Here is a 21,855-nt window from a genome sequence, read left to right as displayed (position 1 = left end):
CATACCAAGAGTCTGAAATTTATGTTCCATTTCTGTGGTCCTCAATCAGATTTACTTTCAGTTAAAAATGCAAAGAAAGAAATATGGTAAGAACAGAATTCTCCACTGATATATGCCATAAAACCTTGGCACCTCCATACAAGGTTCCCTGGCACAAGCGGGAATGAAGGGTCTGATTCTGAGCTCATTCGCACCACTCTAACTCAATGGAATTACTCTCGGTGTACACCAATATAGCATCAGGCCAGTTGGGTCTGATTTTCCACTGCTTGGCCTGTGAGCTGTCAGTTACCCCAGTGCAAAATGTCTATAAAATGCAGCAAAATCCAAATAGTAACTCACTTTGCTCTGGTATAAATAACCGTACGTAGGGGAGTCAGGCCCTGGAAGTGTAATTAAAGGGACGCTGTCAACTTAAATTGGGTCATGTTGTAAAAGCTGAGTGGTGTAGTAGTAAAAACAAGCTTGTATAAAACCTAAGACTTACAACAATGTTCCTGCATTATTATTATTTATTGTTATTTTAAATGATAATTAAAACAATTGCTTTCAAAGAAACAATCATCTCCCTGCAGTGTTTGAACTGCAAGTGCGGCAGGGTTTAGAACCTGATGGGGAGACGGTCTGTGAATGGGAAGTCATTGCTTTTTGTTGTCCAGCCAGCCTGAGAGAAAAAACAACAAATAAAGAGCATAACCATGACAAGGAAATTGCATTTCTAAAATTTCCTTCATCTAAGGTGTTAGTAGCCAAGGTGAAGAAACCTGCTTGACTGTGACAGGTGCTTTTTTAAAAAAAGTGGTGGTGTCACTTTAAAAACAGAATTGGAAATCAGAGATTTTTGAGGTGGAAAAGACCGACCAAACCACTGAGTCCGTTTTCTCCAAAGAAGAATGTATTGCCCCATTAGAGGATGTAGATTCAGGGTTCAGCATTTGCAGGGTCATCCCTGGGGAATGAATCTGCATGTTGCCTATATGCTCTGCACTCATATTGCCCAGTCCAAGCTGTGAGTCAACTCGGTCTGGATTTGCCTTGCTGTGTATGGGCCCTGCAATGGGCTTGTATACTGCTGATGGCCCTGCACTGTGTATGGGCAATATACCCTCTAGGAGCCCATAGTGCCGCTTCTTCCTGTCTGATTGCCTGCAGGCCTGTGCTGTATATGGAAAGGGAAAGGCTCAGGAAACAATGAATGCCAGGGCTGGAGATTGAGCATTATTAATCTTGCTCTTCTTCTCTTTGGTCTTCAGGAGAATCCTTGAGCTTTGCTGATGATTTGCTCTCCGGACTCGGAACTTCCTGCGTGGCAGCTGGCAGGAGCCATGGAGGGATCCCAGAAACCAGCCTTTATTCGGTCATTTTCAAGTGCCTGGAACCAGATGGCCTGTACAAGTAAGAAAGTGATGGATGTAGGATGGGATGGGGAGGAGGGTTGAGAGATAGCATATAATGCAGTTATTGTTTAACATTTTTATGGCAGTAGTGCCTAGAGGGCTGTACCGATACAGGGCTCCATTGTGGTTGGTGCTGTACAAACAGGTTTGTTTGGTGCATGTGTCTTGGACTGTGCATTAGGAGCTGAGACAAACCCAGATCATGAAACTGAGATCCAGTTGTCCAGCATTGGAGAGACTGGGGCTGTTTGGATCTGGGGGTTTGGTTCAGTTCCATCAATGGGTAAGTGGGATAAAAGAGATCCCACTGAGGTAATCGCAGCTCTCCAATATCATGTGCATGGTGGGATATGATCTGCCTCACTCTGATGAACTGAGCCAGCATCAGGGAGATTGGAATCTGACCCTAATGGGAGTTCCTCAGAGACAGCAGATGGGTTTGAGTCCTTGCCAGATTGTCCCCTCTCCATTTCCCCACTTAGCAGGCAGAGCAACCAGAGGCGGTATTCTGAATGTTACAGCATAGCGTAGAGTCCTCAGTATGTTAGGCACTGTGCAAACATGCCGTGAGGGACACACTCTGCCTTGAAGAGTTTCCAATCCAAGTAGACAAAGGAAGTGTCATTGTCCGCATTTTTCCAGAGAGGGGAATGAGGCGCTGAAGGATGCAGTGACCTGTCCAAGGTCACAAAGGCCCAATTCCCATGCCTGTGCTTTACCTGCAAGACCACCCTTCCTCACATCTGTGCTTTCCGTGCGCTGCATCCCCCATATGGCTCAGTCGGCGGACGGGGGACAGGGAAAGGTAGGAGAGCAAACGTAAAAAGAGAGAGAGAGAGAGAAAAAGAGTTGAGAGAGAGAGAGAGAAACACCCAGGCCTTAACGTCAGAGCGGCTGTAATAATTAAAACACATTTTGTAGTGAGTAATGAAACTTTTTATGGGACCACAAAGGCAGTTAAATTCAGAGCTGGCAAATGGACTGTCAGCAAGAACTTTTTAAGATCTTGATTAATACTTTCCCTTCACCTCCCCCTCCGCCCTCTCTTCCCCACCCCATTAAGTACGTTGACAACCTCCAAAGATGGAAGAGCTTTTATTGCACAACTCTGGGGCTGGGCCGCATCTGGGAGCAGGCTCCAAATGGTGCTTGCCACTGAATAACTGTGAATGTTTCCTTGTTCAAATATAGATAGGTATGTAATATAATTATTAATATCCCTGGGAATCGGGCTGCTCTGAGCAGATGCCAGGAAGAGTCTGGAACGGGGCTGGCTAATGATTTGCCTCCAGTAAAATCCCGTCACTTGTGAGCTATTGGCAACTTGATCCTTGGATGTCAGAAGGGATGAGCAATTCTGTTGGCCTTCCAGTCTCTGGAGAGGCTAGTCTTGAGGTTAAACATTGGGCTGGGAGTCAGGAGAACTGTGTACTGGGTCCAGCTCTGTCACAGACTCCCTGTACGAGCTGCCAAGGCACCTCTGTGACTCAGTTTCCCCATTTGCAAAATGATCCTTGCCTGCCTTCCAGAGGGCTGCATGGCTTAATTCACCAGTTTTTGTAAAGGGCTTGGGGATTCTCAGGTCAAAGGTGCAAAGCTTTACCATATGTCCAAGAGCATGTAGGCAAAGTGCTATCCTCTCCGTGGGCCAAAGGTGCCTCTCTGCTGCACAGCACTGTGTCCCGAAGCAATGGAGGTGGGGAGAGGTGGTCCTCAATTAGCAAGCAGCCGCCAGCATCCCTGCTAACTACTCTCAAGTAGAACTAGTGTGCATTAGGGAGTGTGCGGCTGGGTGGATTTGGGGAGCTGCTGCTCTGTGCAGTCTGCCTGCAGGGGAAGTAGGCCAAACCTACGTGACAGCTTGCTGTATACAATGATGCAGCAGCCTTCAGTACTAAAAGCCTGAGCCACCTCCCGTTGCAACCACTGGGAGTCTTTCCACTGACAACGTGGGCTTTGGATCCAGCCCTCTATCTCCTCTCTTCATGCCTGTCAAAGGCAAGCTGGAAGGCAGCTGAACTGGGAGAGCTAGCAGATGTTCTGGGAGTATAGGTGGGATTTGGGAGGCACACAGAGAATGGTCAGCCCCATGCATCTAGCTAAGGATCTGTGGGACTTGGCATCCATTCCCAAGGGGAACCCAGAATGCTACATGTCCACCAGCACATACACACAGAGGCTAGCGTCTATGCACACACACTGGTCCATATACAGTGGCTGATACATGTATACATTTAACATACACATTCACACACTGGTACATGCATACATCAGTACGCACACACACCTGTCCGTAAACATACATGTTCACACACACACACACACACACACACACAGAGTGTAATCCTAAGGACTGTTCTCTGCAAACATCCATACAGTTGTGACACAAAACGCAGAAAGTCAGGGCAGTGACCTGTGAGGCAAATGCTCCGTTCTGAACCCACGCAGACAAAACTAAAACAAAACCCCGGGCACAAGGTAGGGTTTTAAATTGAATTTCTTCTCCGTGTTTCGCTTGTTTTGGGTTTTGCAGAAAATTCTCTTTCTTGGAAGACTCTAAAATGGGAAAAATCCAGTTTGCAGCAATTCAGTCGGGAGCTGAGATTTCTTTCAGCCTGCCCGGGGAATGCACATGCCCTGTGCTTCATCGGTGCTTTTAAAAGGCAAACCCTTTTGCCCTCTGGACAGTTGGAGGGCATCATCTAAAAAGAGCGACGGGCCTGTGCGATCACGCAAGGCTGATCAAATCCGTAAATGTGGATCTGACATCCTGTCCATTTGGCTTCTCCTTTTGAATCACCTAAAGCAATTAGGCAACACTATTGACCAATCGCTCAGCGCATTTCCGTCCTTAGATCAAAGCCAGGATTCAGTTTTTTAAGAAAAACAAAAATCTTCAAACAAACAAGCTAATTGATTTTTCTGTTTTTGAGGTTTCTGTAATTTAAACAAATAAACTAACAAAAGCAGAACTAATTTTTACGTCTTTCTTCATTTTCAGTTTGATGAGAACAAGTTGCCTTCCAGCCTGGGCTGTTCTGCCTGTAAAACATTAGGATTGTTACACCAATCCTACAGCCCGAGAGCGTATCAGGGAAGAGCAGATACAATACACACGTGCCTGCCTGTAAACACATATACACATGCAAGTGTGCCGCACACAGATACATGCATGTACACACAAATCCATACTGAAAACACGTGAACGCCCACTTCAGAATACACAGCGGTATTGATTGTGGGTGTTTTTGGAGAATACAGTATTTGGTGTATGCCCCTTAAAAAAAAAAAAGAGAGAGAGAGAGAGAGAGATTAACTAAATACCCTGCTGGCAAAATGTGCCATGAGCAAGAATTCCTCTCCCCATAGAAGACAGAACTTAGGCAACCCACTCACTCCTCCAAGCCTGGTCCGGAGCCACCTCCATGTCTGTTCAGTGCTTGGCTGCTCCTGAGACAACCAGCAAGGGGGATAATTAGTGCCAATTGTACTGATGGTTTTGTGATAGTGGCTGAGACCCGGAGCTCGTTGCACACCGGCCATTAAATGGGAAGGGCTGTCCATTGCATCTGACCAAAGACAAAGATCAGCCTAAAGGTGAAAGGGTCCATCACCCATAACCCAACCCCAGAGGTCCACCAGCTTCCTTTATTCCTCTCTCCTCCTAAATGGGACCTGTTGGGTTATCTTCTTTTGCACACCGCAACCTCCCTACCCCTGCAACCAACCTCCCCCGTCTCATCTCCTTACCTAGCTGCTCTCCGAGCACTTAGGACACCAGTTTACTGAGCTGTAAAAGCCGTCCGCATCCAAGTGCTGTACCTGATCAGCTGCTGGAGAGCGGGGTTGCCAGCCCAGCGTGTTTATTTCAAAGCACTTGGGGAGAAGCCACTAGCTGGGGGCCAAAGAGGGAGATTTTGGAAAAGGAGATGAAACCCCTTCTGGCTCTTCTATAGATCGGCTCTGCGAAAGCAGGAGCAGCACCAGCCGCTCTTCCCTCCACCAGAGATACTATAATTATAGATTAGATTAAATCCCAATGTTTCACTTTATTTACATTCCTGACCTAGCCTATTCATTTCCGGTGTTTGTGCCAAGAATCAGCACAAAATTTACTGGAAACAATATGGAAGTCATCAGGAACCCCTCCAGAGCCTCTTCCTTGGAGCGGGTCCTTCTGCCGAGAAGGAGCTTCCAGCCTCCTGCTGAGTTTGCTTTCCCCCTCGCCACGCCAGATAGTTTACCTGGGTGCGTTGCTGACCTGACCCAAGGCCTCTCACCATCCCGAGCGTGCAAATGTGTCCGAGGGGTCATGGGGAAAGAGGTCGCCGTGCATCATCACCTCAAAGAGACAGGAACTTGGAAGCCGGAGGAAATGGCTCATTGTGTCTCTAGCTCTTAATGGGGAGCTGCGGAAGAAAGGTCAGTTCCCTTGGATGGAAGTGAATTATAGCCATGTGACTACAATCCGACCTCAGAACAGCAATAAACTCGACTACGGGGGGTGCAGCCCACAGCCAGCAAATCCTGCCTAGCCAGCTTAATCTGCTAGCTGGCACAGCCGCTGTCTCCAGTGCAGCTAGGCTTAGCCTGGGCAAAGTGCGTATGGCTTTTTGACGGCATGTCTGGCTATGTATATGCATACAAGAGCCTGCTCATGCAGGCAAATGCCTGCTGCTCTTCAGCTGGTAGGGATTGTTATTGTTCGTCTGTCAGAAAGACACGTGAGTGAGCCACATCTACCCTTCGAGCGAGGGGGTTGAGTCGTACTGTGGGTATAAATAGCGGTGTAGCCGGGATGTCAAGCGGTGTGTCAAGGCCATACTCATGAGGTTCGGGCAAGTCGGTGCTCAGCGTGGCTAAGCTTCGACTCGCACTAGCTCTCGCCAAGTGCGTCTACACGCGCAGGGACGCACCCCCGGCTCATAGTGTAGACGTAGCTGAAGACTTAGCGGAACAGGTTGAAACTCAGTCCGGGCTGAGCTCCTGCATCTGGACAGCCACCAGGCTCCTGAACTGGACCCTTCCATTGGCTCCCATGTGCCTTTAAGCCTGTTGGGTCTGAGCAGCATCCAGCAACTGTCCCTATATCAGGCCTTTCAAACACACTGCTGGGGCACAGGCTCCCTGTTTGGCACCCTTCTCGGGATAGTAGGGCCCTCTGGTCCACTGCCCTGGGCCTCAAGATCAGTGCTGACTTCCCAAGTCTCCCTGGTAGCTTATGCCTGCCATCTTCAGAGTGCCACGTTACTCGTAGGCTATATCGGCGGCTGGAGCCAGGGTGTGATTCCCGGCTCGTACACTCGCTCACATCAAGAGAGCTCACCGCGAATAGTAGTGTAGCTCTGGTAGCCTGGGCAGCAGTGGCACAGGCTGGCTGCCCCGAATACAGACCTGCCGGAGCCCTGCGGGTACGTCCTCAGGGCAGCTAGCCCACGCCGCTACTGATGCTGCCCGTGCTACCAGGTACTCATTTTGGAGGGCTAGCTTGATGAGTATGTCTATTGGAGCTGGGAATCAAACCTCTAGCTCCAAGTGCAGACGTAACTGCAGACACAGCACAAGAGAGAGACAGAGCTATGGAGACATAATAAACATCTTCACCCAAAACCCCGCCTCAGATTCTTCACCCTTACTGAGAGCTGATAGGGTCTTAGTGTCCTCTATGGAGGTCAGGAATCTTCTGCCCTCCTTCATCTCCCACCCACTCTTGGCTTTTGGCTTTGCTCTGCTCTCCCTTGCTAGAGACATCTCTTTTAACAGCAGTTTCTAACACCTTTGTCTCTTCCTGCCCTTACCTTCCCCCATTCTCCAATCTCACTGCAGACCAGAGTCATTCGCAAGTCCATAGTCTTTGGCCAGTTGTCGCCCCTTGGACTTCGATAAGATAGAAATGGCTCAATGGTGCTTCCATTGGACATGGACACCTTTCGCAGCTGTAGACCCCTGTATTGTCTGTTAAGTATCCCGGATTGAGCTAATCTACAACCACTGTCTGCCTTCCTGTCAGTAACTCCCCTGCCCACCCCAGCAGGAAGTTAACTCTTTGCACCCATGTAGCAGACATCACAATAGTAATAGAGGTCTTACGATATTCATAAACATATCCCACATTTTCTTCATGGTACCATACATCTGTCTTGCATGCATTGCCGTGTTTGCTTGCTTATCAGGGCATCAAGGGCTGTCAGTACGTGCAACACAAAAGGGGGACAGATGTCATGGAGAGCTAAGCAGAGACTTGAGTGTTTGTGTGTGTGCATGTGATATTTTTTTTCCCATTGAACAATAAAAATGCCCATTAGTTCTATTTTCACTCTACCATAGAAGCAAATACAGGATTCTTGGCAATGTCATCTCATAGCAGGGCAGTTCCAATAGTTTGTACAGCCTGGCTAGCTAATACCTGAGTTTTATTTTATTTTTATTTTATTACGTTACCATAGGCCCTAGGAGCCACAATCGTGGATCAGAATCTCCTTTTGCTAGAGGCTGTACAAACAGCCCCCGTCCCCAAATGCTTACAAATTCCTGTTACAGATTTTTAATATTTGTATTACAGCAGCACCAGTCACGATCAAGGTCCCATTGTGCTAGGTGCTCTACAAACACATAGGAAGAGACAGACCCTGCCCCAAAGAGTTTGCAGTTTAAATAGACAAAGCAAGAAGGAAGTATTATCATCCCCATTTTACAGATGGGGAACTGAGGCACTGAACGATGAGGGGACTTGCCCAAGTTCATTAGGGAGTCTTTGGCAGAGCCAGGAATTGAGCCCAGGTTTCCTATGTCCCAGACCTGGGCTTGAACCGCAAGACCCTCCTTCTTTCAAGATCTTAGAGTTGCAGCAAAATCAGGCTATCCAAACGTAGGCCTAGGTGACATGAGTTTGTAGGGGCTAAGTCTAGCTCCCAGGTGTCCACATTGCCTACCAAAACATTACTGCAGCGGGCATTAATGGACCCCTGTGAAAGGTGGCCACTGCAGACGGGCCCAGGACTGACTGGACCATGGGGCCTGGCCTGGCCTCCCCTCTCACTAGTACAGGTGATACCCCCAGGCTGGGGAGAAGGTTGGCTGCTACTTCCTGGACTGTCTGTATCATGGTGATACCCAGAGGCAGCTTCCAAGCCTGGCTTCTTCCACCAGCATTAAAATCATGCATACACTTTTGGGAAAGGATTCACCAGTGGAGACCATGTGAAAGAAAGCAAGGTGCTTCTCTCCCTACCCAAGCAACCAACAGGATGGGCCACTTCCGTCTCCTCTCCCCACTCATCACCCTGCCTCTTGTGGGCAGAACTGTCCTGTCCAGCCACAGCTGGGTTTTCATAGAATCATAGAATCACAGGGTTGGAAGGGACCTCAGGAGGTCATCTAGTCCAACCCCCTGCTCAAAGCAGGACCAATCCCCAACTAAATCATCCCAGCCAGGGCTTTGTCAAGCCTGACCTTAAAAACCTCTAAGAGATTCCACCACCTCCCTAGGTAACCCATTCCAGTGCTTCACCACCCTCCTAGTGAAATAGTGTTTTCTAATATCCAACCTAGATCTCCCCCACTGTAACTTGAGACCGTTACTCCTTGTTCTTGTTTTGTGACGGGGGCCTCCTTCTGTCCCTCCTTCTCTTACCCACAAGAGATGGGCCCAAAGCAAAACCCCTTTTCCAAAATTACCTGGACTTGAATGAAATTCAGCTTCCACGCTTAATTTCACAGCAGCTCTATGGAGTGCCAAGCCCAGCATGCTACAGGAGAGTCAGCGCAGTGTAGTGGCTAGGGTGCTGGCCCAGGAGACGTGGGTTCTGACCCCAAGTCTGCCGCGTGACCTTAAGACAAGTGCTTCCTATCTCTTTCCCCATCCTGTGTCTTTTCTTTTTAGCTTGTAAGTGGCTCAGGGCAGAGGTTGTCCCTGACTGTCCTCGACTTGGACATGTGGGCTGGGTTCTCACATGGTGTAAACTGGAGTCATTCCAGTGCTTTCACTGGAGTTCTGATAACTTACACTAGATGAAAAGCTGATCTTTTCTCTCCTCTTTTTTTGAGAAAGGCAAAATTTCCCTCCCTCGCTCCCTCCCCCATTTCTGGCTACACCCCACACTGTAAACAGAAATAGAGCAAGCATTATAGATTCCCCCCACGCCCAGCCTCTTCCCAACCTTTCCTCAGGATGTCAGGAATGAAATAACATTCTTTGCATTTTTGCTATAAAGCTCCTGGTATCTGATCTGTAGACCCCCAGCCGTCTCTGAATGTATTTGCATGGGTCCATTGGGGTCGGCTGGAGGAGGAAGGCAAGATAGGAAAGTTGTAGGGGGAGCAAGGAGGAGGTGGAATTCTTAGATCATTGTGTAAGGTATTGCAGACAGGAATGTAAAAATTGATGATTCTGCCAGGAAATGTTAACAGGGAAGGGGGAAAAAAGACCCCATCAGCCTGGTCTGTTGATAGGCTGGTGGGGAATTATTTTCAATTCTGAGTGTGTAGTAACCTAATACCAGTAAACATTTTTTTTCCCTAATCTTATCTCTCTGATTGTAATGGAAAAGAGACCCAGGGAACTACAGAAATAAACACAAACAGAGATGTTATTGGCTTTGGTCTGTTTCTAAGCCAGCAAGCGCTTCGTTGTGCTTCTAAGTCCTACACCGTTGCTTTTATATTGATTCTCTGAACTCTACAGCTGCTTTCACCCGGAGATTGTAATGCCCAGACAAATGTTAATTTAACTCTCAGGGCAGCCCTGAGGTTTGATTTCCCCTGGCCACTGCCGGACACATGTAACTCTCACTAATCTGAGCAGGAGTACACTGCAGGGGAGAACTGGCTCCCTAGAAGGAGGGGAAGTGTTATTTTTATTTGCCGTGTCACATTTGGAGAAACTGAGGCAGAGAGAAAGGCAGTGACTTCCCGAGGTTACCCAGCAATTTGAGAGCAGGGCTCAGAATAGAACCCAGGAATCCTACCTTGCAGTGCTCTGGTATAGCAACATGACCACACACCTCCTTTTCTACCAATTATTTTTCCTCACTGCTGCCCGACTCCACTAAAGCACTTACATGGAATGCGTTCCCTAGGGAGGTGGTGGAATCTCCTTCCTTAGAGGTTTTTAAGGCCCAGCTTGACAAAGCCCTGGCTGGGATGATTTAGTTGGGAATTGGTCCTGCTTTGAGTGGGGGGTTGGACTAGATGACCTCCTGAGGTCTCTTCCAACCCTGAGATTCTATGATTCTATGATGCACTTTGCTAGATCGGGTGTCGGACCGAACCCCCTGCAAGAGAGAGAGGCCGAGAGCTGTATTGTGTACAGAATCCCAGCCACATTTTGCCAACACCTTTCTTTAGTGGATCGTCTCCCCAGCTTCTTTTTTCCCATTTCCTTGGTAGGGATAACATCTGGGTATCCAAGGGGCTTATGTGGGGGAGATCCAGACTGGTTACGATGCCCTAAACCCTCCAGCCTGGAACACTCTCCTGCTGTTAGCCTTTTTTCTTTCCTCCTCACAAAGACAGGCCCTTGGTGAAGGGAAAGGTAAGAGGGGCCCCTCTCCAGTTGTTTCAGCAGCGCCTCTGGTGCTCCACCTATTCCTATAGGGAAAGGAATGTATTGTAAGGCCAGTTCCTTCCAGCTGGAATTATAGATGCTGTAAACTCTTCCTGAGGCCACTTTGGGTGTCTGACCTAAATGGTGCTCGGTAAAGGCTGGCAAGGGATAAATCAAGCGTTTAATACAGAGACGTAGTACTGTCTCGTGGTTGGAACGGAGGGCCTGGGAGTCACCATCTGAGTCCTGGATTCTATTTCCAGGCCTGCTGTTGACTCACTACATCCCCTGACCTCCTCATTTGCCTGTCTGTAAAATGGGTGGTGATCCGGCTGCGGTGTGGAGTCATTCGTTGTTGGTAAAATGCTTGGACCGGTTAGGATGGAAGTTTCTAGAAAAAGTTCAGCCTGTTGTTTACAGCTAGCTACCGCTCTCCAGGGAATGCTAGGCTGGTCGTCACCCCTGAACCTTCCAACAGATCATCAGGATGTGTAAAAAGTGACTCCGGTTTTTAATAGGATTGTTCCACCCAGGGCTCTTAGTCTCTGCAGCAACAGCCTCTGTACATAAACGTGCTGCTGATGAGGATGGAGCTGTATGAATTAAGATTTCCAAATGCTCAGCGCTTACAATCAGGGCTAGAGTTGAAGAAAGCACAGCTCCAGTCTGGGCCTCTAACATTCCACCCTCAACACTTGATCCAGAGCCTATTGAAATAAATGAAAAGACTCCCATTGACTGAAATAGGCTGTGGACTGGCCCCTAAAGTCCCCAGAAGTGGTCCTGGTTCAAGCAGCAATTTAAGCCACAAGTTAATCCTCCTGCAGTTGTCCACTGAGTAAGTCCCCTCTGCACGCTGTGGTGCATAGCTCAGACGTTACAGTGACAGGTGCCCCGTGAGAACTTCTAGAGACGTGCCTGCCTGAGACCTGAAAGCTCATCACACTAGTAGGGTCTGTCAAACTGGCCTGTACGTCTGTAAAACTTTTTTTTCTTTCTCCAGCTGACACCTGCAACAACTCCCCCGCATCCCGCTTTCTTGTAACAACCACAAAAAAACCCAAAACAAAGGCACACAAAGTCCTCGCCAGCCTTATCTCCAGGAGGGTGCTTCATATTCTTCTTTTAATTTATTTATTTTTAAAAAATATTTCTCTCCTAATCTCTCATTTACGCAAAGCATTACGTCGTAGGCACCCTTTCCAAGCCCTGCCGCTGCCTTTTATCAGGGTTTGATTCCACGAACAACCCATCCCAGCTGTGCAAGCCATTCTTACAACTCAAGGTTTCAAGACAAAAAATGTTTCCAAGTCTGCCAGTGTGGTTATCTTGGGGGCTGCAGGGGAGAGATGGATGCAGGAATCCTCCACAGAGGGGGTGAGTTGGGAGGGGGTTGCTGGACTCAGCTGCTTCCCAATATACCTTAACAGAACGTTCACTCTCTTATTTATTTTTTCCATATAGTTTGCCTGTTTTTCTTTTTCTAATCCTGGACTGGAAAGTTTGAGAGGGGAACTGAGAGCCCATGTTTAATCAATCCTGGACTTTTCTGAGCCGTTCCATCACCTTCTTGGTCTGATCCAAAGCCCCCTGGAGTCAATGCAAGTCTTTCCACCGACTTCCATGAGGTTTGGGTCAAAGCTTTGGAGGAAGTGTGTTCAGGTGGATTGGGTTTGAAACTCTCCTGTTCTAGACTCCGATTCTCTGGGGCTGCTGAGGCAAGTCACTGACGGGCAAAATGATCAGAAGTGTTCACTAATTTGCAGTGCCCAACTTTAGGCACCTGTAGTAGGGCTGATTTTCACGGGTTCGGCGTCCCCACAGTTCCCGTTGTAGTTGTAGGTACTCAACAGCCTAATGTGGGGCTTAAATGGGCAAAAGTAGCCAATCATTTCTGGGTGCCTAACTTGAGATCTCCCTAGGATTCGATTTTCAGAGGTGCCAGCCACTCGCCGCTCCCATTGACCTCCACTGAAGTTGTGCATCCTCAAGGCCTCTGAAAAAAATCAAGCCCAAGGTGCCCAAATTTGGCGAACCAAAAGCAGGCACACCCCACAGGAGTGAACACTTTGGAAAATATTGCCTTAAACCTCCCAGTGCCTCAGTTTGCCCATCTGTAAAATGGAGATGGCAAAACTTACCTGCCTCACATTCAAGTGTTGTGAGGGTTAATTAGTGAATGACTGGAAGGCAACATGACGACGTAAGATTGACTGGTGCATCTGTCCTTTCCTTGGACAAGATGGGAACACCGTCTCCGTGGGCATTACCCTCTCAGCTTCCTCAACATTGTTCCATCAGTGATCGCCCCGAACTATGCCCTGAGTACCCTCAGCAATGATCGCCGTTGATAAGTACCCAAAAGTTTGGTTCCTTAGCAAGAAATCTCACAAGAACGGGCTCTTGCCTAAGATTTATGGTGCTTCCTGCTTTAGTATTTCAGTCCTTTCACAGCGGGGAAGCACAAGAACATGTGCACCAAATGAAAACTAAAGGGAGGTAACATTATCTGGACGTTTTCTGAACTTCATTAAAGACTCAGATGCAGCTTTTGTTTAGTCCTGATTGTATCCAAGCCATTCCACCGTCCATCATTGCTATGCGCCAGGCTCGCCCTTGCAAGGCAGTTGGAACTGAGGCTCCTTTGCATGACCATCCAAGGGCAAAATGTGACTTTGGGGGCCAGTTTTGCAAACCGCTCAACTCCCAGCTCAGCATGTCCAGCGCATGTTGAATGACGAGTTCTCTGCAAAAGCTGCTCCAAAGTGCCACGGTGGGAGCTGAGCTCTTTGCAAAATCTGGCCACTTTTTTGGTGCTTCAATGGGTGCAGAATGTTTGAAAATCTGGTTTAGAGAGCACAATGTATGGTCTTAAAGCTGAAAGTGTGTAGGGGGCAGTTATCATCTATGGTGTCCGAGACAAGATCCTGAATTCTTCACACTGTAGTGGGGTTTACTGGAATCTGATGGTCCTTTAATCCATTCACTTAGAAAAGGTTTCCCAACGCTGGATGTGTTGGCTTCTCCTCTCTGCTTAGACACATCCTCACCACTGCTGGAGCAAGATCAAATCCCTGCCCTCGGAGTTTAATGTGGACCGAGTGCATTGCACCCAGTCGGCATGTGTGATGAGCTCCACCCATGTAGATGTTGATGGACATCCCACCTAGCCCAACAGGTGCTGTTTTCAGTGGATAACCAAGGAACCAGTTTTCAGTTCTCTCTAGTCATGCGTTTACACTGTGCTCCTGACTATGGTCTCTGAGCTTGCCAGACGCCTGAGATCTGATGCCACATTACACAGCCAAGGTCAGGAACACTCGCCTAAGTTGTTTCTCTTTGAGGAAAGAGATGAGGTACCTTTAGGTTTTTTCCCCCCTCTGCTTCTGATCTCCCCCCGCGCACTCCCCTCCAGCCTTCAGGAGCAAGATGAATTGATTACACAGCAATATGGTTTCTGTTATGAAAAGGGGGAAAGAAAATACCCTGGCATTTGCCGGAAACCCACAGAGCCAAAACGTATGTCATAATTAAAATGCTTCTTAAAAAAGGAGTGGGGCAGGGGTGGTTCTTGCTTAGAGCGGGAATTGAGCCCACTTGGAAGGAGCCAGGGGTGAGCCAGTGTATTTGCTTCCCTCTCCGGGGCGAGGTGGCGGACCAGCTGTGGATACCTGAACCTCCAAACTGGGATGAGCGAGAGTGGGGGGGGAAGGAAGCCCAAATTCAAGGGGTACATTGCTGAGTCAATATCCCCCGCTGCCTCGAGCATTGGAACTGCTGCTGGCCAATCCTCAGACGCTCTCCCCTCTGCACACCTGAGAGCATGGCCGGGTGCCCCCCACCCCCCTCCTGACACGCCCCCTTCTGCCCAAACTCATTCCCTGAACCAGTGCCCATTTTTCTGTGTTCAGCTTTCCTGGCCCTGGCTTTACCGCACGGTGAGTGAAGATCCAAACCACATCACTTGTTATCTGTGGATCCCCATCTGCCCCTCCCTGTCCCATCCCATGCCGTGCATCACAGCATGGGACCTCCAGAACCCACCGATGCTCCTTCTAACTCTGCTGGGCTGGAGGAACTCCCCTGCTCCCTCCGGAGCTGAAGAGACCCACAACCCAAGTATGTGCCGGGGGGACTAGGAGCAGCCCAGCAGGGAGTGTGGTCACCGCTGGCCACTGGGCAGCTCCCGATGGTCCTGACTGGCTGAGCTCAGGGCCGTCAGACATTTGGGATTCTCCCCAGCTCCCCAAGGCAGGAGGCAGCACATCTTGCTCGCTCTGATCAAGTGGAGAACAAACATGATTAGAACCATGACCCGGGGGCAGGGGAGGAGAGGAAAGGGGCTCTGCTCTCTCGACTGTAGGACATTCAACCTGTCCAAACCCTCTCTCCTCAGCAGCCGATTGAGGTCTCACAGCAAGGCTGCACATACACTGTGGGACCACACAAAAGAATTCTGCATCGAAATGACCCTGCAGGGGGAGCTCTGGGTTGGGGAATGTAATGTTCTGTCTCAGGTCTCTGTGGCTAAGCCTCTGTTCTTGCTGTGTGGGTTAATGACTAGAGCATTGACCTGAAATTCAAGAGGAGTGGGTTCTACTCCCAGTTCTGCCACGGAATGACCTGGTGCAAGGCACTTCACTTTTCTGTGCCTCAGTTTCCCCTTTTGTAAAGCGCTTTGAGAGCTGTGGATGAGCGGAGACAGGTGTTATTATGGGCTCTTTCATGAACAGAAGCTCTCACTGCCTCAGCTGAAAATCAGCCCCTCCGCCAGCACGATCCTGGAGAATCAGTTTAATACTGACTCACAGGGAGAAATGCAACTTACAGTACGGTATCACCTTGGGTTTCCCTTGGGCATTGCAGTGTTTCTTGCCAGCACTAGATGTCTGGAGCACTCGGACGATCGCACGGCCAGGGATGACCCAGGTTGCTGCCTCCTCATAGATGAGATCTGGCGTTACTCTCTTCTCCCCTCTGACCATGTCACTGTCCTGGTTTTGAAATCGGTTCAGCTCTCCGTTTTGCGGCGCCGCCACAAAGAGATGTGTACACAGCCAGGCGGGGCGCATTCTTGCTGGGATTGCATCTCCTGTGGGTTTCTCTTTTCAGTCTGTCTGGGCTGTAGGACTGCAAAATAAAATCCTCCAAATATTTCCTTTGTATAACTAGGAGGCATATTGAGGAGGGAGGATGGGGGGGGGGAAATTCCTCAAACAAGAGACATGATCATCAATGGGCTGTTGTTTTTGTTGTGTAACTGAGGGCATTTGCGTACTCTGGAGGCAGAGCTGGGCTGAGCTCTTCCGCTCTCCCCATAACCCCTACCCTACCATGCAAAGAGAGGCATCCACGCCCAGGGTCACTGCTGGTGATGGGCCAACCTCAGGAGGGCTGCAGACCCTGCTTGGAAGAGCCCCCACAATCGAGATGCTTAGCTGGGGGCGCACTTGTTTCTGTGCTTTGCAGCGCAGTCTCCAGGGGGAAGAATACAGGGTCAAGCCTATTTTGTTGCTACTGTGAAAGTTGCCCTGAGGATTGTTAGACGCAGGGCGGAGAGTGCTTGGCAGTCCCTGATGCTGGGCTCCCGGGTCAGAAAACTTGCCAGCCCTGCGAATAAAGGAGCGTCCTGGTTCTGGTTAGTCTGGTTAGCAGCCTTCGCGGAGAGAGGGCAAGGATAGAATGGGCTCTGGAGCTTGGGCTCTCCTCTCTCTACCCCCTCCCACATCCCGGTCGAAGCCTGCTGGCGGGGTGGCTAGGGGTTTGTGTGGCTAAGGTGGGACAGAGTCAATTGGACATAGACTCCTAAGCCACAAATTTTGCCCAAGGCCCTTAACTACGCTGCCTTCCTCCCCCTGAGTATCCCCCCCTCCGTGGCTGGAGAGGGAAGGAACGCTATCTGGGGAGCTGGGATCACAGTGGAAAATCCAGTCATTGCTCCCAGGGCAAGATAGCCACTGCCTGTGGCCTGCGGCTGATCTCAGCTGCAGTGGTGTAACTCTGGAGTAACCCCACCCGCGTCAAATCAGTGAAGATACCTCAGATTTACGGACAGAATCAGGCTCCTGGTCTTTATTCTATCCCCACCCTCTGCCCAGGCCACACTCCCACAACGGTTTGCAGCCCGAGGGGGCCACCTGAAACCAGGAGAATGAGTGCGGGCTAGTGACAATGCAGAGTGAAGCGCTTGCTGTAATGTCAGCCACGCGTACCCGGTAGCACTGGCAGACAAAAGGGCGGGGGAGGGGAGGGGATAGAGGCAGAGTTTTGGGGTGCTGCGGCCGGGTTTGCCTTTGGGAAGGTAGCATCAGCTGGCAATGTTCCAGGGATGAGAGGAGGGATTTTTCATCTCTGCGTCCTCTCCAGTGGGCGGGGTGGCTGGTGAATACAGGCACCCTGCAGTCATCGGGGTGAGGTTTCCCAATCCTCCCTCTCTCGCCCTCACCCTGAGATTCGGGCTCCTCGTCTCCAGCCTCCTCGCGTTCCCCTCCTCACACGCTCTCTGGGGGTAGCAGCGATTTGGAAGCATAGTCCAGTCCCAGAAGGGGAGCGGGTGGGGAGGGGGTTGTGTGTTGTTTTTGCACATCTTTGTTCTCTGTAGTCATTCACAAACCAGAGAACACAGAGTCCGGGTAATCTAATAAAGTCCACTCCTGCGCTCTGTAATGTGTTTATCCGAGCCGCAGCCTGGCTCAGAGGCACATAATCACTATCAATGTGACCCAGCCATCCTCTCTCGTCCTTACTGCTTTCAGCTGGGGTTTGTTTGGGGGTTTATTTATTTTTGCACGAGCATGCAGTTCCCCTGGGGCGCTGCTCCTGTGCTGGCACGGACACCTGCAGCCCTGTGAGAGAGGGCAGGTGGCTGTGCATGTGTTTGAGGGGGTGTATGCAAGTGTGAGAGCAGGTGGGTGGTGGGTGTGTAGATAGGGGTTAGCTCACAGATGTCTGTATTGTGTGGGTGTGGATAGGGATAGGTGACTGGACAATGGAGTTTCTGTATGTGGGAGGAGGCTGTATGTAACTCTGAGTGCTGGTGTGTTGTGGGAGTGTGCATGCTGTGTGTTTGTGTGTGTGTGCGCGCACGTGTGTGTGTGTGTGCAGGTTTGCACATAGGTATGTTAATCGATGGCGATGCATCCATGCATATGTACACATACAGACTGAATATGGGTGCGTGTACATGTTGGGGTGTATAAATAGGGACTGGGTGTGTGGCTGGGTGTGTGCATTTGTGCCTAGTTGTAGGGGTGGATAGAGGAGTACATTTGTGTGTAATCGGTTGGCCCTTTGTGCAGAGGTGTGCGCGTCTGAGAGCCCGTTTGTGTATGGGTGGGGCCGTACAGGAGCACTCAGAATTAGGTGTGTGGGCACGGGGACATATCCGTGTCAAAGGGTATGTCTACACTACACCATGGATGTGGCTAGTCCAGGTCAGCTGACTTGGGCTCTCCGGGCTCAGGCCCCAGAGCTATAAAATTGCAGTAGAGACATTTGGGCTTGGGCTGGAACCTGGGATGTGAGACCCCGCAAGGGGAGAGGGGCTCAGTGCCTGGATTCCAGCCTGCCCCCGGGCATCTACACTGCCGTTTTCAGTCCTGCAGCCCAAGCCCTGCAAGCCTGAGCCAGCTGGCCCAGGCTCAGAGACTTGGTATCGCTCGGTTTTTATTGCCATGCAGCGTACCTGAATGGGGCAGCTGTAGTGCAAGGTGTGTGTGTGTGTGTGTGTGTGTGCGCGCGTATGTGAGAGGGGCTGGTGTGTCCGCAGCACGGACACCGCAGCTGTCTTTCATTTGTCGATCTGGTCAGCTTCCACAGCACATTTGGTTGCTATTATTTTGTTGTGTTTGGTCCTCATACCACAGCCCTGCGCTCTGACTGAGAGGCTGAGGTTTATTATTATTATTGTTGTTTTTAAACAGCCCATGCAGTGCCTAGGAAAAAGCAGAGGAGCTAAGAGGAGAGGTGGTTCCTCGGCTAATGTGAGTGCCCCTCTGGGCTGGGATCGAAAGCCAAGGTTTAAAACCCAGTGCCACGGGCGGGGCTGGGGTATCACTGTTCACCATTCGCTTTTATGCCAGTTGGTTTAGGATTGTCCTGTGTCTTGTCAGGAACCGTTTACCTTTGTGCCAGGCACCCTGCCTGCACCCGGCAGCAGCCACGGAAAGCAACGATGTAGGAGCACCGGCTGGGGCGGGAGCTCCCAGCTGCTCTAGGTCCAGCCTCATCCAGCAGGAGTCGCTATGGGGAATAGTGTGGGAGCATGAGCTGTGATGGGGTTCTCCGAGCTCTTTGCTCTCATCTCATTCAAGGGCGCTGCAGAGGACCATGTCGCCGGAATGCTATTGAAAGCCGTCAAAGAGTAGTACCTTTGGTTCCCCTAGCTCATACCCCATGGCCATCCCATATTTACTGCACTTCGTGCCATCCCCAGGGGAGTAGCTGGCGGCTGATGTTTTTCTTGCACATGGGCTCAGAGCCTGCCCAGGAGCGACTCCTGCAGAACACCCCTTTGCAGCAGACCCTCATGCATGCCCCCCCAATCCCTGCCCCCCCAGCTTTTGTGCAGCACTCCAGACAACCCCAGTCAGCCTTGACCAGCCAATCCCCCCAGGTCCATTGCAGGCGATTCTGACCCTACCCCTGGATTATGCCTGCTGCGGTGCCACCAGCGGAGTTGTTTTCAAAGTGGAAACGTGAGTTGGCGTGTTAACTCCACTAGGGCCTTTCTGTGCAATGTGCCGGGATTAAATATTTATGTTGGCAAAAACCCGTGCGATAGACAGCTCCAGATGGAAGATAATGAAATTGAGGTGTGGGCGGGCAGGGCAAGGAGGGGAAGGGGAAAGGGAGTTTGGGTTACAGTGGAGTGTTGTATTACTTATCTCACACCTGTCCATGGGGCTTTGCCCCAGCTCCGGGCCTGGAAACGCAGAGCATGGTGAGTGGGTGGGGATGAGGCAAGTGGCACTGAGTTTCTTTCACCTGAAATCAGGAGTAACTCCAGGGGAGTTATTCTGGTGTAAAACCAGTTTAAGGCAGAACAGCTGTGAGCAATCCAAGGAGAGGACTGTGGGGGTGGAGAGGGATTGGGCCCCCTACCTGTCATCTGCCGCTCTTGCACAAGCCTAAATCATTACTGGGCTCTGATACAGGATCCCTGACTCTTCTGACCTCTAGCCTCAAGGTTATTTACTGGGGACTCTTATCTGATCAGGCAACAGTGTGGCTTGGTTTGGCTTATATGGAGAGTTTCCCATAGGCTCAGGAGGGTGAGGATTATGGTGATAGAGGTAGGTTTGCACTCTCTCTATTCACTGCAGGGCAATCAAAGAGGAGACCTGGCCATAGGAAAGAAAATGATTCCTTAACATTGTTAAGGACAAGGGGGGAAGAGGGGTATGGCAAGGGGAGGGAAGAAGGATGATGAGAGAGGCATGGAGAGGTGAAGGGGTGAGGTTTGTGAGAGAAGTGGGAGAGATATGGGGGGGATCCAGAAATATTCTTCTGCAGTAGCAGAAAATACAGCAGTCAAGATGCAGAGTGCACTGTTATTCCTGAATTCATGAGCGTTAGCAGACTCCAGAGGAAACCTCCCGCCCCTCCCCGAAACAAATAGTGGAGAACAACAAATAAAGCTCTGACTTCCTAGCTACGCTATGGAATTGTGTCCACTGACAGAACCACTAGGAAGGTCATGAATGAGGGGCTGAAAGAGAATGAAATGTCTCTGCTGGCTCCAATGCTGTTTCTCCGGGGGGGGGAGGGGGAGGGTCTTCCTGACAGACAGAAATTTCTTCATCCTCGTTTCTTTCTTTCTCTTGTGTGACGTGCCAGACAGCGCCGGGAGTCGGAGCGGGTCCCGAGGAGACGTGAACGCATTGTATAAAGCTTCCCACTGTGCCACCAATGAAGAACTGAGCAAGAATTTTTTTTAAAAATCCCCAAACAAATCTGGATGTCTTGGTTACTAGCTATTGTGTGTTCGTATCACTTAACCCCTGGAGGCCCTTCAAGATTGGAAGTCCTTTGTGCTAGGCGGCTGTACAGTCCCTGCCCCAGAGCGCTTGCAGTCTAAACTGACAACACAAAGACTGAGTGGGAAGCCAGAGGCAAAGTGACTTGCCTGCGGTCACACCACAGGTCACTGGAAGAGCCAGGAATAGATTCCTGAGTCCTGAATGCCATGTCTGTCCACTAGACCACATGGCCTCTCAATCAATTTAATTTACAATGGTAGAAGAGAGACATTCCCGTTGCTTGTACCCACCACAGGCCAGATTCTGCCATCCCTAGGTGTGCTGAGGAATACTCAGGTACTTAGGTGTGCGCCACGAATACTCCTCTTGAGCTAGATTGCGATTCGGGCTGCTCACCTATGCGGGGGAATAAGGGTGAGGTGCGGGGAAGAGCCCCACGCACCAAACACCCCAGTGCAGGTTCCCTCGCAGCGGGATGTGCAGAAGGGGGTAGGCCCTGCATCCCCCACAGAGCGGGTGGGCACAGAGTGATTGAGGAGGGGCCGGGAATGGAGCATTAGCAAATCGCTACTCCCCTGCCTGGGGCCAGGAGGAAGCAAGGCTAGGAACGGTGCCTCACAGGGGCATCTTTGAGGGAAGGTGTCTCCTAGGGCTGCTCTTGGAGTGGGGCAGCATATGCATTGCTCCCTGCTCAGGGCTGTGTCTAAAGCCACAGCCTAGCCCCTAGATTTCACTGGCGGTGACTAGTGAGACACTATGCTTTGTGAAGAAGGGTGGCAACATCTGGACAGGAGCCCTGCAGCCCCGTTCGGTGTGGTAGGGCTCTCGGTGATGCTCCTTGGGTACTTCTCATTTCAATAAAGAAAGGATTTTTAAAAAAAGAAGAGCAAGAAGAATAAAAACATCTGTTTTACTTCAAATCCGAGAAGATTCC

General features: G+C 50.2%; 1 protein-coding gene across 3 annotated transcripts in view; it reads left to right on the top strand.

The window, feature by feature from the left end:
• ASTN2 (astrotactin 2) overlaps positions 1 to 21,855 on the top strand; it is a 542,812-nt gene that overhangs the window by 478,139 nt on the left and 42,818 nt on the right. For 2 of the 3 annotated variants that reach the window (XM_034793415.1, XM_034793417.1), the window contains one exon: positions 1,254 to 1,395. In XM_034793415.1, the coding sequence (XP_034649306.1) occupies positions 1,254 to 1,395 (142 nt within the window). Of the gene's footprint in view, positions 1 to 1,253; positions 1,396 to 12,405; positions 12,791 to 21,855 lie in introns of those variants that run through there. The other variant, XM_034793416.1, reaches the window with a different exon arrangement.

This window comes from Trachemys scripta, chromosome 17 (assembly GCF_013100865.1).
Source record: "Trachemys scripta elegans isolate TJP31775 chromosome 17, CAS_Tse_1.0, whole genome shotgun sequence".
Classification (NCBI taxonomy): domain Eukaryota; kingdom Metazoa; phylum Chordata; order Testudines; family Emydidae; genus Trachemys; species Trachemys scripta.
The sequence above is the reverse complement of the archived record's forward strand: the minus strand, read 5'-3'. Positions and strand labels throughout refer to the sequence as shown.